Source organism: Eschrichtius robustus, chromosome 7 (assembly GCF_028021215.1).
Source record: "Eschrichtius robustus isolate mEscRob2 chromosome 7, mEscRob2.pri, whole genome shotgun sequence".
NCBI lineage: Eukaryota > Metazoa > Chordata > Mammalia > Artiodactyla > Eschrichtiidae > Eschrichtius > Eschrichtius robustus.
In genome coordinates, this window is record NC_090830.1 from 76,408,460 (window position 1) to 76,423,782 (window position 15,323).

At 52.9% G+C, this 15,323-nt stretch overlaps 1 protein-coding gene across 3 annotated transcripts in view; it reads left to right on the plus strand.

The window, feature by feature from the left end:
- The first annotated feature begins 985 nt into the window (after window positions 1-985).
- Window positions 986-15,323, plus strand: part of SLC29A3 (solute carrier family 29 member 3) — a 42,153-nt gene continuing 27,815 nt past the window's right edge. For 2 of the 3 annotated variants that reach the window (XR_011074483.1, XM_068547758.1), the window contains exons 1-2: window positions 986-1,058; window positions 4,250-4,548. Coding sequence is in view for 2 of the 3 variants with exons in the window: in XM_068547758.1 (XP_068403859.1) it covers window position 1,058; window positions 4,250-4,548 (300 nt within the window). In the remaining variant the exon portion in view is untranslated. The remainder of the gene's footprint in view (window positions 1,059-4,249; window positions 4,549-15,323) is intronic. The other variant, XM_068547759.1, reaches the window with a different exon arrangement.

Genomic DNA, 15,323 nt, shown 5'->3' on the forward strand with positions numbered 1-15,323 from the left:
GTAAGGTTGAAAGGGGCTCGTTATGAACAACAGAAGACTCTCCTATCACCCCCATCACTCAGCAAATTCTATGGGTTTCAGACAGTCGAGTCCGGAACAAGGGAACAGACCAAATATATATTTCTGATTCTAACACAGTATCATGGGGCCCCATTGCAGGGCAGGGGCACAGAGTAGGTCTGCTTAATGAAGGAAGTACAGTGTTCTGTGAGCCTCACCATGAAACAAGGCTGCCACTTCCCCCGGCCCCGAGAGCCGCCAGCACTGAGCCCACCCCTGTGGGGTCAGGGGCATCTCCGCAGGGGTTTTAGGACCAGACAGAGCTGGTGTTACATCCCAGCTCCATCTGGGCTTCCCACAAGCCCAGCTTTCTCAGGTCCCTCCGTAATAGGGGCACAAGGCGACGCCGGCCCCTCAGGGCATGTGACAATAATGAGACAGTGGATGTCAGGGGCACAGCAGAGAGAGGGTAGGATAAAGGTAGCTGCCTTGGCCTGTAATTTAGACAGGAAGGTCTGGCGGCTGGTGGGAGGGCCTGGTGGGACCGGGATGGTCCTGAGGACTGCGTGCTGCCGGCCCAGCTACCCCCCTGCCTCAGCCAGACAACGAGCCTCTGGAAGGTGTTGGCACACGGGAGGGTCCCTGAGGCGGCGCGGGATGTGGGGTGCGGGGAACAGCAGGGGATCAGGGAGGAGCGGGTGAGACTCTGCAGGAGTCTGGGGGCGGGTGGAGAGCTCTTCCGGGTCCTGGGGAGCAGGGCTCTGGGAAATGATGGGCTCGGGCTCCACTGTGGAGAAGCAGCTGCGGCAGCACCACGCCCGCCTGCACAGTGCACCTGGCGGCCCGGCGCCTCACTCCCTCCACCTGTGAAATGGGGCAGTCGCACAGGGAGCGCCCGAAGGAGAAAGGTTTGCAAACCCGGAAGCGCCGGCGGTGGTGGGCGGGGCGGGGCGGGGCGGGGCCTGGAGGCGGAGCCCGGCCTGCGGCCCCACGGAGTCCAGAGTCTTCGTAGTGGCCGCGGTAAGCGGGGAGGCGGTGGCGGCGACGCGGCGGCGACAGTAAGTGCGGGCCGGCGGTCAGGCGCGGGTCTGGCCCCCGCCCAGCTCTTCAGGCTCCCGGTCGCCCCCTGGGCTCGCGCAGTCGGCGGCCTCCCGTCGCGGCCCTCCTTGGGGGCTCCACGGGAGCCTCAGGACCCCGGCCTCTGTCTTGGCGCCTCTCGCTGTGACCCCTCTCCCCAGCGTCCCTCCCCTTCCTCTCTGCTCTCTCCTCCTCCCCCTACTTTCCTCTCACTTTCCCTCTTTCTGGGTCTCTATCTTCTTTCTCCCCCAGATTCTCTACCCTCCTCCCCATGGATTTCCTGAGACTGGACCTCACCGCCTGGATATGGGGGGCCTGGGTATGGGCAGATCAGCCCAGAGTATCCAGAAGGTGGCTGACTGTCCAAACTGGGAAGCCTGAGGCTGGGGGTGTCCGCAACCCCAAGGCAGATTCTGCCATGTACTCTGGGTGGCACCGTGTGTTTCCCAGCAGTGCTTTCCCGTAGGTTAGCTTCACCAGCCCCCCTGCCCCCATTTCATAGGTGAGGAAATAGAGACACAGAGGCGAGACTGACTTAGCCAGAGTCAGTCAGAAACTTCCTGGAAACCAGCACCCAGACCCGGAGGATGGTCTGCAGTGACTCCAGGCCCCGCGGGTTTCTGCTGCTTTGTGCAGGGGCTGCCCCTTGCCCCAGGTCACCCAGGACGGGAGCAGGGCTGAGCCCAACCAGCCCCTACAGGTGCCTGAGGAGCACTCCAGGCCACAGCCAGGCCACAGCCAGCCCACCAGCCGAGGCTCTTCCTTACCTTTCTTTTTAATCCAAAAGCCAGCAGCTAGTTTTCATAAAGAGTAATAAGACTTTGCTCACTCCAGTGCCTTGGCCTGTGACCTGGGTGAGAGGAAATTCCAGACTCCTTCAGAAGCTTTGTCAAGGCTGAATGGTCCTGGACAAATAGATGCCTGGAGCTGAGAATGGACTCTGGCAGAGGGTGGCCTGGGTGACCGAGCTGTTGGCCCCTGCACCCACCCTTGGAGCTGGAGCATCTGGAAGGAACCACTTGGTCTTTGTTGTCCTACGTGGGTGATAATTTTTACATTTTAAACACTAATTTAGAAATGGTGTGTGTGTGTGTGTGTGCACGCATGTGCATGTATGGCCACACTGTCTGGTTAGTGCTGAGCTCCCTGTGAGCAAAGCTGGGAAAGGGCTCTGCTCAACCAGGGGAGTTTAAGATAGACTTGCTGACTCGGATGCTCTGGGTGTCCGGCATCCTCCTGCCTGCCTGCTGCAGGGTGTATGCTGCCCCAGCAGGGGAAAACATCCTGGCTGCGCAGAGTCCGTTCATTCAGCAAACACTGATGAGGGTGCCCTGCAGTGTTGCCTTCACCTCTGCTCACAACTCACTGGCCAGGAGACCTTCCAGAAAGTCTGTACTTCGAGCCAGCAGACAAGGGTGCACGTTGCCAGCCACCTGCCTCCCAGGGACGCCAAGGAGTCCACGTGGGCCTCAGACTGCTTGGCTATGTAACCTCACTCTTACTGTGTGACTTTGGGCAAATTACTCAACCTCTTTGAGGCTCACTCTTCACCTGTGAAATGGGTCTTAGAGTACTACCTACTGTACTGGGCTGTTGTCAGCCTCAAGTGCTAGGTACAGACCTTGACACGCATGAGTACTGGATTTAATTTTAACTATCGGGAATTCTTACTGGTTGAATGTGGGACAAATCAAGTGACTTTAAGTCCTCATTCTTTGCTTCTGATAAAAAGGAGACAATAATTCGTGTCCTGCCTAATTCCGGGAAATGTTGTGAGGCTCTCCTGAAATAGTAGCAGAGCCTGATAAGGCTCTGTACCTCTGTGACAGAGTGTTCCCATCTCACCTGGCCTGGCTTGATGCTTTGAGTTAAGGCTCAGATTCCTATGTGAGCCGAGATGCATTGATTTGTTTATTGCAGAAGGGACTACAGAGTATCCCATCCTCAGCTTTATGGAAATATTTCCCATTTATCAAGCTGCTGCCATGGCCTAGGTGCTATATAGAGCATAGAAGTAGGCATGCTACCTTGCAGCCAAACTCCGCAGCCAGCCAGCCAGGTGACAAGCCCAGGATGGCAGGGAAGATGCTGACGTTTGTCAGCATTGCCTGCCAGTTGCAGTTTACAAAAACCATTGTAAAAAGGCTTCCCTGGGTTTGCAGATGGGGATGGGGAAGGTGAGGCTCAGAGCATGGTGACTTGCCCAAGGCCATGTACACAGTTGTTACTGGCAACCCAGAATCTTCAGTTTGTCTTAGCTGCTACCACGGATGGGGAGTTGCTGTCTCATGGTGGGATGTGATGAACAGAGGTGGGGGCCCAGGCCAGAGCTGCAAGCCCAGGCTTGGCCATTGGCCTGGTCTGTGACCCGTTCTTTGGACCTCGATTTCCCCACAAATGAAATGAGAGAGTGGACTATTAGATGTTTCAAACCAGCTTCTGGGGACAGCTGTAGACATCATGAGTTGTTTGTTGTTGTTTTTTTTTAATATTATTTAATTTGAGTGCCTTTATTTTTGTTTATAATTTTATTTTTGAACAGATAATACATTCACAAAGTTCAGAATTCGAGAGGCACATAAGAGTATGCAGTGAAGTCCCCACCCTCCCCATCCCCAGCCTCCCACCTCAGAGGCAACCACTGTTTGAAATTTTTTGTGTATCCTTCCAGAAGATATACGTACATATGTGTGTATTTTCTCCTTCCCATCTACCCCATCCCTGCTTTTTTGCACAAATAGTACCATATTCTGCACACTTTTCCTGCTCCTTACTTTTCTCACATAAAGTTGAAGAGTTTAGAGAGCATTGTGTGCTCATCAGGGGTCCTAATTCCTTTTGTTATGGCTGCTTAGAAAGTATGCCGTGAGACCAGATTTGCCCTTGCAGATTGATTGCCACAGGCCCCACCATGCCGCATTGCCTTACTCCCTGCTACCCCACAATTATTTGCTACTCTGTTGCCCTTGTATGGACTGGGGGGAACCTGAGGTCACTTACAGTGCGACATCTTGTCCTTCTCCCTAATCTTTAAACCTGAAGCTCTCGAACCACGCCTTGGTGACCCTGTAGACCTCAGAGCGGGGACATAGTCAGCTCTGTAGGACGGGTGAGTCCCGGCCTCAGCTTCTGATCACCTGCCCCATCTCTGCTTCTCTCTCTGCTCCAACAGTGGCCATCGTCTCAGAAGATGACTTTCCTCAAAGCTCCAACTCCACCTACAGAACTGCAAGCAGCTCTCTCCGAGCTGACCAAGAAGCACTGCTTGAGAAGCTGCTGGACTGCCCACTGCCCGGCCTGCAGAGGCCCAAGGACCGCTTCAGTGGTACCTACATCATCTTCTTCAGCTTGGGCATCGGTGGCCTGCTGCCATGGAACTTCTTTGTCACGGCCCAAGAGTACTGGATATTCAAACTCAGCAACTGCTCCAGCCCAGCCACAGGGGAGGAGCCTAAGGGCTCGGACATCCTGGTAAGGCGTGTTCCTCCTGGGAGGCGGTGAAGGGCGACTTCATTTGGGTGCACCCTTCCAGGGAGGCTTGCAGTGTCCTAAGAGTATGGATGCAAATTGGGAAGCTGTGTGGAGTATAGTACGTAGATGGAATTCACTTCAGCCCTAAAACACGCTCTGTGTTGTGTTTGAGGCCTCATGCTTCACGTGGCAGGGGAAGATGGAAATGGATAAGACACAGTCCCAGCCTTCACATTGCTTAGTATTTAACTTGGGGAGGAGATGCAAATGATGATTCTGTGCAGTGTGGTATGGTAACCAAGAATCCAGAGTCCATGCCTCCAGGGGTTTGAAAGGGTGGATATAATAGTGCTGAGTTCAGCTGTGAGTTGCAGAAAATTCCATAAGAGCAGTGGCTACCACAAGATAGAAGGTCATTTTTCTCTCATGTGCAAGTCTGGAGGGGGCCAGCCCAATGCTAGTGTGATGTTCCATGTTGGCACGAACCTAGTTACTCCACCATGTGTAGCTTCCATGTTCAAGATCACTTCATAGTCAAAGATGGCTGTTGGAGTTCTAGCCATTACATCAAATAAGAAGAGGAAAAGGACAGGCATAAGAACATAAACACTCTGGGAAGTAAAACACATTGCTTTTGCTCATATCGCATTGGTCAGTCATGTGACCACAAGCACTGCAAAGGAGGCTGGGAAATGTAGTCTTTAAGTGATGTCTTTATCCCAGAGAACCACGTACCCAGCTCAGATAGGAGTTTGTGCAGTTATGGAAGATGGGGAATTGAAGACTGGGCGTAAGTAGTCTTGTCATTAGGGGAGCGATCTCTGCAACTTAGAAGAATGGGGAGGAGACATTCCAGGTGGAAGGAAAACTCTGAGGTATGGCAGGTTGGGAGGAAAGTTCAGATGTCTATGAGGAACAGTGAAGCGTCTGGTTTTGCTATATGTGGGGTGCGCATAAGAGAGAAATAAGGCTTGAGATAATTTCCTGGGCCTTGAAGGCTTTGCTTGGGCCTTGAATGTCAAGGTGAGGAGTCTCAGTTTGGATGGCAGTGGCATCAAGCCCTCTCTCTCCACCTGGGGCTGCTCATTTTGCGGGGTGACTTTTCCCACGGGCAGGGAGAGTGTTAAAGAAAAAATTATTGTGCCACTTGTTAAAGCGGTAAGGAAACCTTTACTCAAGACTGTTGCAGTAAGGGAGAGAGATTGGGCTCAGCTCCAAATACTGCAAGGACAAGCGGGGATTTATAGCTAAGGAGCAAAGTGAGGGGGTCAGTGGTTGGAACATTACTAAGAGGAATCATCAGGGTAGAGGGAATTTTTTTTTCTCATAAATTAAGGTTTCATTATAATTTGGTTTAGTATAAAAATTGTCACTAACCTTACTTGGAAAGTAGCCATAGCATTTGAGAATTATTTCTTTTTTTAATGTTGAAGTATAGTTAATTTACAATGAAGGGTAGGGGGATTCTTGCTAAAGGCAGGCCAAAGACATAGACACCAAGGGTGAGGGATGAAGAACTTGATCAGATCTCGAGGGTGATAAGATATCAAGGGTGGGGGGATTCTCCATAAACTGACTTAGCAGGATTCTTGCTAAGACTGAGCTGGCAGGTGGAGATAGGACGGGGGCTAAGGTCCAGGTTTGGTGGAGAAGAGGGCTCAGTGTGGTTACTCTTTGTCAGGAGCCTCAGTTTCTGCAGCTGATCTAGGGCAGGGTCTGCTCTCTCTTGAAAGCTCATGGATGGGGGAAGCAGGGTGCTCTAAAGGCATGCCAGGCTGGGGGTTGCCAGCTGCCCCTCTCCTCCAGGGGTGCCCCAGGGGACAAGAAGAGGATACCCTAGCAGACCCTAGCCATACCCATCAACTGGCCTAGGAGTTGGCTCGCCACCCCTTTTCTGAGAGCACCTTTGAAATCCCTGACCTAACCCCACGGAACTTTCAATGAGCCTGACGTATTGACTGAGGCATCCCTATTGTCTACCTGGAAGGGCTCTACCACGGCTACGCAGTCGAATCACCCAGGGAGCTTTTTAAAAATTCCAATCTGGGCCCTACCCCAGAGATTCTGATTGAATAAGGCCGAGGTGAGGTGTGGACATGGGCACTTTAAGACTTCACACTCCCTCCTCCAGCCCCAACCCCTTGATTCTGACACCCTGTGAGGGCCTCTCCCTGTTAACTGAGGAATTCACAGCCGCCTCCAGAGGCCAGAGCCGTGCGTATAAACTCATTTCTGCAGTGAAGGGCTGTCACGGAACCTAGTATAGTAATTTAGAGCGTCCTACTCAAGGCGTGGTCTTGGGGCCAGGCATCACTGGGAGTGTGCTAGTGATGCAGAGTCTCAGGCCCCCAGACTGGCTGAGTCAGGAGCTGCCAACACGCCACCCTGGTGACTGGCAGGCATGGTAGAGTTTGGGAAGCACTGGCTAGGGCAGGGCTTTTGGAAACAGACTGCAGGGGTTCAAACCCTGCCTCTGTTCTTAGCTCCCTGGCCTCTCGGTGCTGCCTCATCTTGCAGGTATGTAACAGGAGGATAATACACCCACCAACTTCTTAGAGTTGTTGTGAGGATTAAGTAAATTAATAGGCATACAAAGCACTTAGAACGGGGTCTGGCACCACTACTGTGAGTTCCGTATAAACATTATTATTGTTACTATCCTTCGAGGGATGGGGCCACACTTCTGAGCTGCATGTGGCCCTGGTGTATTTCCAGACGTCTGGCTTAGCCAGGGTGCTTTATGATCCACTTTTATTTACCAGTGACTCAAGCGTCCCAGCTTTCTGCCAGCCTCCGTAAATCAGCCAGCCCACTTGGGCTTCATCCAGAAGATCCCTGTCTGTCTGGGGCAGCACCTGGCCTTGGGTGGCCCCCAGGGCTACATTCCCTGTGCACCTGTCCTGCCTCCTCTTCTGCCCACTGCCCTGGCCCCAGCAGCGGGCTGCCCAGGGCAGGCGAGGACGTGCGGTCCAGTCTCTGAGAGCGGCCCTCGCCCAGTGGACGTGTGCCGTGAGTGGCTCTTGCTGCAAAGCAGTCCCTTCCCAGCTGCAGGCACTTAGCATTCCAGGCCCTGCTGCTATGCTTTATTGCCTCTTTCCAAGTGCTGGCAGGTGCAGATGTAGTACCTGCGGCTACCCGGAGCTCCTGGCTCTTGGCATCAGAGATGAGAGACCTGTCACCCCTCGATTCATGGGCCAGGTTTGGGAAGCAAGCATGCTGGAGTGTTTCTGCATTTTGTGGGCCATTTTTCTTTGCCGAATTCCTCATTCCTGCCACCCACCTCCCCAGTTCTTTCCCCCTTTCTTCCTGATTTCCCTGCAAGAGGTGGCTGGTCTGTGCTGTCACCTGACGGCTACTCTGTGGGGAGCGAGCGGGGGAGAGTCAAATGGGTCTGTCTCCAGCCACCACCTGCAACTCAATTAGCTGTGGGTCTGGATGTCGGTTGTTCTCCGTAGTTCCTTTTTTTTTTTTTTTTTTTTAAATTTTATTTATTCATTTATTTTTGGCTGTGTTGGGTCTTCGTTTCTGTGCAAGGGCTTTCTCTAGTTGCGGCAAGCGGGGACCACTCTTCATCACGGTACGCGGGCCTCTCACTATCGCAGCCTCTCTTGTTGCGGAGCACAAGCTCCAGACGCGCAGGCTCAGTAGTTGTGGCCCACGGGCCTAGTTGCTCCACGGCATGTGGGATCTTCCCAGACCAGGGCTCGAACCCGTGTCCCCTGCATTGTCAGGCAGATTCTCAACCACTGCGCCACCAGGGAAGCCCTCAAGTAATCTTCTTGATGAGCTTCTCTGGTATGAAGAATGCTGACATCTTCCATTTGTTGGGTTTTAAATTAGTCACATGTGGTGACAGTACCCTTTTCGAAGATGAGAATTCCTCCCCCGCCAAACCGTTTGCTCTTTGGGAATAGTGAACACAGTTCTCTTACTCTACATCCCTGTGCCCCCAGCACAGAGTTGCGCATGATAAATATTTGTTGCTTTAGTTATTATATGGCTGGGGAAGAAAGCCCCATCACCCCAATCCAAGATAGGGATGGCATGGTTTTACAAGGGAGCAGAAGATCTGGGGGTCACAGTGGCCACCACCAAAGGAGTTCTGACGTTTCAGGTGGGTTAGCAGAGACATGAAGTGGGATTCCTGCATAGGAAAGGGATCCAGGTTGATCTGGTTCAGCAGGTCTCTGAGCATCTTCTCATTTATGGCATCTTTGTCCTGGCCCAACCCCTCAGCCCCAGAAAGCAGCAGGATGGCATGACTTGGGAGCTATTCTTAGCACTAAGGGCAGACATCCCAATTCAAGCAGAAGGGTTAAAAGCAACCAGGATGAACTAGTTTAGAGAAGGACAGATTATCAGAGGGCTTGGTAACGACCTGTTGATTTTACAAAGTCCCCGCCACACAGCCTGTACCTGCCGCCATTGGACCCACCATCTTACTTCATCTGCAGGATGACCTGGTGCGTTAGGTGCTGTAGCTCCAGTTTTCAGATGGAGAAACTGAGCCTCACAGATTTGGAGCCACTGACCCAAGGTCACTGACTAGCAAGTGACAGAACTGGGCTGTGGACCAGTCTGGAGGTCAGCAGAGCCTGTGCTGGTAACCAGCGTACTCTGGCCTCTCCATCTCCCCTAGCGTCCTCCGCTCTGGCTGTACAGTAGAATCACCTGGAGAGCTGTGAAAACCTACCCGCCTGCCCCACCCACCTGATTCTGGTGACATTGAAGGAAGGGCCTAGGCAGAAGCATTTTTAAGCTCTCTAGGTGAGGCTAACATGCAGCCACATGATCCAAGAGAAAGGTTAGCAGGTGGGGGTAATGAGTACCTGTCTTCTGCCTCTACCAGAGCATCCATTGAATGGGCTTAGGCTGCATCATGAGAGACTTAGGTGAGCCCTCTAGAAGGACTTCCTGCAGTGCAAGTGGTCAAAGCTGGCAGTGGAGGGGAGAATGAGAGCAGGCTCCCTACTGGAAGTCCGAGGAATGGCTTTCCTTAACCTGGTCTTCAGAGAGTGTGGGGTCCTCTCTGGGACCCTTACAAATGGAGGTGGTGATGCCAAAAGCTCAGCCTTTTTTGCACCGGTGCCGAATCAGATCTCGGAGACAGAGTTTTGGGTAATGTAGAAAAGAATAGCTTTATTGCTTTGCCAGGCAAAGGGGGACACAGCGGGCTCCTGCCCTGAAAAACTGTGTGTCCCAACCTGGAGGATTTGGTGAGGAGTTTTATAGCAATGGTTCAAGGGTGGGGTTGCTGATAAGATCAGGGTGTGTGCAGGGCCTGCACTCCCCTAATCAGGTCTCAAGTAATCTTCTTTTTTAAAAAAAAAAAAAAAATTTATTTATTTATTTATTTTTGGCTGTGTTGGGTCTTCATTTCTGTGCGAGGACTTTCTCTAGTTGCAGAGAGTGGGAGCCACTCTTCATTGCGGTGCGCGGACCTCTCACTCTTCATCGGACCTCTCACTCTTCATCGTGGTGCACGGGCCTCTCACTATTGCGGCCTCTCTTGTTGCGGTGCACAGGCTCCAGACGCACAGGTGCACAGGCTCCAGACGCGCAGGCTCAGTAGTTATGGCTCGCTCAGTAGTTGTGGCTCACGGGCCTAGTTGCTCCGCGGCATGTGGGATCTTCCCAGACCAGGGCTTGAACCCGTGTCCCCTGCATTGGCAGGCAGATTCTCAACCACTGCGCCACCAGGGAAGCCCTCAAGTAATCTTCTTGATGAGCTTCTCTGGTATGAAGAATGCTGACATCTTCCATTTGTTGGGTTTTAATTCTATAAAGAGCTTAAAGACACTGTTGTGTATATCCCTTGAGGCCAGGGCCCTGCCCCAGGGCTGCACTATTGTTTCTTGGCTGCCCCTCCCTTGTCTTTGCATCTCCTGCCTTCCCTGATTAGCAACTGTTGGAATCTGCCCTTTGGAACTCAGGGAAGGTCATGGAGGCTGGAGTCTGTTGCCTACAAGAAAGGGGGGACAGAAGGGCTTCTGTGCCCAGGAGCCCCATAGGGTCCTGCTCTGTTTCACTGGATGGAGGGTCTGGTGCTCGCCTGACCTAAATGCGTTGGGCTTAATTCCTCAACGTGACTCTGCTGTCCCCTGATGCCTGACAGCCTGGAAAGAGACTTCAGCCCTTCCTCTGGGCACACGCTCAGTGTGAGCTGAGGGGTTCCATAGCCACCTTCCTCTTCCTCCTTGTTTGCCAGCCTCCTGAAAAAGGAGCAGTAGGGCCGACTGGGCCCCGAAGTGGATGTCCTAGCACTTGGGGTAACACAGGCCAGAGCAGGTGAAGCCACGGGAACGGAGGACAGGGAAATGGAGACAGTCGCGGCCTCTGCTCTCCTGGGCTGCTGTCGCTGCCAGCACCAGCCAGTACCCTCTCTGTGCTGGATTGGGGAGTGGGCTGTGACCTGCTCCTGGAGGTTTAAGAGCCCTGGGTAGTTGATTTTGTGAAAGCTCTGTGCCTGGGAGGAAGCTGGGTCTATCTGTCTCGTGGGACTGCAGGGTAGCTGGGAGCAGCCCAGAGGGTGACAGAAGGACTTCATTCAGCCCCAGTCCTAGCGGTGCCCTCCCCCGCTGTGTGGCTCGGGGCCAGGCTCCGTGGCCCCTGGGTGCTCTGAACACAGACCCGCCACGGAGCGTCCGCAGCATGTACAGAGCGCTCCAGATGTCGCCGGGAGGGAAGTCCGGTATTTACTGCGCATCTCCTACACGGTAGCTGCGATGTGAGGACTGGGCCGATTCCGCCTAACATTCACCGCCTTTACCAAACCCTCGCCCTGTGCCAGCCACTGCGCTAAGGGCTCTGATTTGTTTATTAATTCCACGATATTTATTAAGCAACCTACTGTGTGCCAGAGGCTTTCTTTCCCTTATCTGTTTTGCTCCTTACTACAGCCCTCAGGGATAGGTATTATTATACCCATTTTACAGAGAAGGAAACCAAAGCTCAAAAAATACCGGTTATTTGTTCCCAGGCACAAAGTCAGTGACTCAGGCCGGGCCATCCGAACCCACATTGTCCATGCCCTTAACCCTGGGCTCCATATCAGCCTTTCCAGATGTTTTCAGACTACACATTTCATCTGGCAGAACCTACACGTCTGTAATGGAAACAGCAGTTTCATGAAGCAGCATCTACACTTAAAAAAATCTCTGATTGTAGTTTTCAAGGAGGAGCAAGTGATCATCCGTGCTGATCGTACAAATGGCTTACAAGCCACCCAGGCTGAGGAGGATGGAGGGTTTGCCTTTGGATTTAACCTCGTGTGGGCCCTTGGTGGCCCTGGGGAGCAGCGACATGGGGGTAGGGGCAGAAGCTGGACCCGAGGCCGTGAGGGAGAGGGTGGGGGAGGGACTGGGGAGACTGCAAACCTGGGAAATACCTCTAGGAGTTTTGCTCTGCAATTCTTTCCTTCTGGAGGATTGGAGCGGGAGTTACTGGGGATGTGTGGTCAGGAGGGTACGGATTTTCTGGGTTTGTTGTTTAACACAGGAGAAATAGCAGGTAGTTTGTGTGCTCACGTGAATGGTCCAGTGGAGAGGGGACCGTGGGTGCTGAGGAAGAGGAAGGAACATAGCTGAGTGCAGTCTGCAAGCAGACAGGGCCTGGGCTCGGGGCACAGTGGAGGGGGTCCCGGAAAAGCACACAGATGATTCATCCTGAGGAACAAGAAAGAAGGCAGGAAAAGAGAAAATGAAATAAAATTCTGGTTGTGGCCCATTAAGTGGATTTCATATCCTTTATGAACAGGGTTGCAACCTGTCATTTGAAAAGCCCTGCTCCGCCCATTTGCCTGTCACCTCACATCCAGCCATAAGGATGCATTTTGCCCACAGAGGAGGAAAGTGAAGCAATAAGTGACTTGCTGATGCCACAGGGCTATGAAGACAAGAGTGGGGGCCGTAACCCAGGGGTATCTGAGTCTGCATCAGATTTCCTGGGGCACTTGGCAAACACCCAGATTCCCAGGCTCCGCTGTGCTGGCTCCTTCTCCCTGGGGTGGGCCTGGGCACTGTTGCCAGGTGCTCCTGACATGGCCAGCTGGCAGGGTAGCAGGTATCCAGGTCTCCTCTGTGCCACATGCTGTTCCTTGAGAAGCACCATTCTGGGTGTAGATGGACCATGACGCTCCTGCAGTCCACTCCTAGTGCAACTCAGATCTCTCCGAATGGAAAAGTGCCTAGATTCCATTTGGCAATCCACTTTTTAAGAGCAGAATTCTGAGGAATAGTGCTAAGTGAGTGAAACACCCTTCCTTACGCCATGAAAGCACATTAAGGCAGGATTTTGCCTGAGCCCTGTCATCCCAGAAAAGGAGAAGTTGGGGGCGGTCTGGGGGTCAGGCAGGTTAGGATGGGGCTCTAGGCTTCCTGAGCAGGGCATGGGTGAGTGGCTGCCAGGCAGAGAGGGCAGGTCCCTCCTGCCAGCTGCCCAGTGGCCTGGGCTAGCATGGATGGCTGCTCTAAACCATTTTTAAAAATTAGAACCAAAGTGAGTCATTTTTTTTTTAATTCCCTTGTCCACCCTCTGATTCTAACTGCAGACCCAGCCAGCATGCTATTCCCAGTAAATATACCTGTGACGGCTTTTTCTTCTGTTTTTAGCTCTTGCTGTGTCCTGCAGAGGGAGAGAAAAAGCCCGACCCGAAACGCTGTCAGTCATGCCTTCAGTGGCCTCAACTTCTCTTTTTATTTTCTCCCTGTGTGCTCAGGGCCCCTGTCCACAGCTGCGCCCTGCTCCCTGGCCCTCCCAGGCTATTGATCGCTCCCCCTCTGCCTTCAGTTTTACTTCTTCCTGCACACATCCTTAGAATCTAGAGGCGATTTCCTCGACAAATTAGAACACAGCCTGGGCCTTACGTGCTCCACTGTCTCCTTAATGTGATTGATCATTTCGAGTACCCGGAGAGCAGAACCAAACTGTAGTCTTTGCCGGGCACCTTCGTTACAGGGCCATCATCTGGGAGGGGTCTGTGGCGGCAGCAGCGACCTGGGGGGCCCTCTTGGGAGTCTTCGTGTGTGTGCACACACACGCACGCATGCATGCATCTGAGGCCTGTAGCAGCCTGTCGTTTCTGCCCACATGGACCCCCAAAGAAAAACAGCCTCCCTGTAGAGGAGAGGGCGTGTTGGGTGAGGAAGTGCAGCTGGGTCTGCTCAGGACTGCCTCTTCCTGGTTGTTCTCCTGGGTTTCCTTCTACAGAGAACAGCTGGAGCACCGCCAGGCCACCTCATTTTTTTTTGCTTTTTTTTTTTGTTTTTTTTGTTTACCGCCTCCTCTTTAGGCACATGCCACAGGGCCTGGTCCCTGTCCCCAGCCGTCAGCCCTGGGTTGCTGATGTGTGTCAGCCCTCTGGGGGCTGCAGAAGCTGAGGGTAGGTGGGGAATTTCCTTGGAAGGCTTCTTCCTCCTTGCCCTGGCCACATGATCAGGCTGCAGAAGAGGAAGGACAGGCTGGCCGAGCGTCAGCAGGGACCGAGCCCTGAATCAGCTCTCACCCCGCAGAGGTTGTGCGTGGATTTACAGGCTCCCTGTTTCTCTGAACTTTCCCTCTACCTGTTTCTGAGCCATCTCCCTGCCTACTAAGGTTCCAGCCTGAGGGTGCGTAGGGGGCACATAAAGATGAAGATCCAAGGCTTGCTTGCCCCTGGTCAGGGACCTGGCGAAGGTGGGGTGGAAGGTTGACAGAAGTGATGTTGCCATTTTCCGTGCTCACCCTGCGTGGTGGAAAGACCTGGGGCTCAGGAGAGCTGGATTGTTTCTGACTCTTTGTCAAATTTGCGGGTTAACTTAGGGCTCCGTTACCTTATTTAAGAAACTAGATCGAGGCTGGCAAACTTTTTCTAAAGGGCCAGAGGGTAAATGGTTTAGGTTTTGCGGGCCACAGGATTCCTGTTTAACAGGTACTCAGCTCTGCCCTTGTAGAGTGAAAGCCACTGTGGATAATCTGTAAACAAAGGGGTGCAACTATTTTCCAGTATTTACAACAAAAGAGGGTGGGCAGATTTGTCCCCAGGCCAGTCTTTTGCCAGGACTAGCCGCTCCCTTGTGGTTCTCCCCCTACGAGCGTTGTGAGATCCATTATAGAGGTGCCTACCTGGCTTAATTTCTCTTCGTAACACTTATCACTGCCTGACATATTGTCCATTTGTTTATGCATTTGCCAAATGTCTGCTTGACCAGAACATCAGTTCCACGAAAGCAGGAACTTGGACTGAATCCCCTGTGAATAGCTATAGGGCTCAATAAATACGAGCAGAGTGATGAGTTAATCAATAAGCATTTGTAGAGGGCCAGTCACGCGTCAGTGCTGGACTGCTGGCGGGGAGAGAGCACGGGAGGAAGACCGTCGTCCCAGGATTAGATGCCGTGGTCCCATATTCAGGTGGTTGGAATCTCACTGTGGGGTCATTATTTTACCCGCACGCTCAGACTACACCAGAGCAGACTTCCTTCCCTGCCCCTGCCCAGTCGAGTTGCTCAAGCCTGAAACTGAGGCGTTACCTTTATTTCCCTCTGTCTTTCCACCACCACCTTCAGCCCATCAGCAAGTCTTGTCAGTTCGACCTCTGAAACTTCTCAATCCCTCCAGTTCTCCCCTCCACGGTCTCAGCCTCGCTGGCCCCCAGGGCGCCCCCTTCAGTCGATTCTCCATGGAGGCTATGGCAGTGGTCTCTTTAAGACAAAACAGAGAAGCTGTCCACTGTGCCAAGTAAGGGGACAGAGGACTGGGTCTGAGCTGTGTGACTTTGGGCAAGTACCCAACCTCTC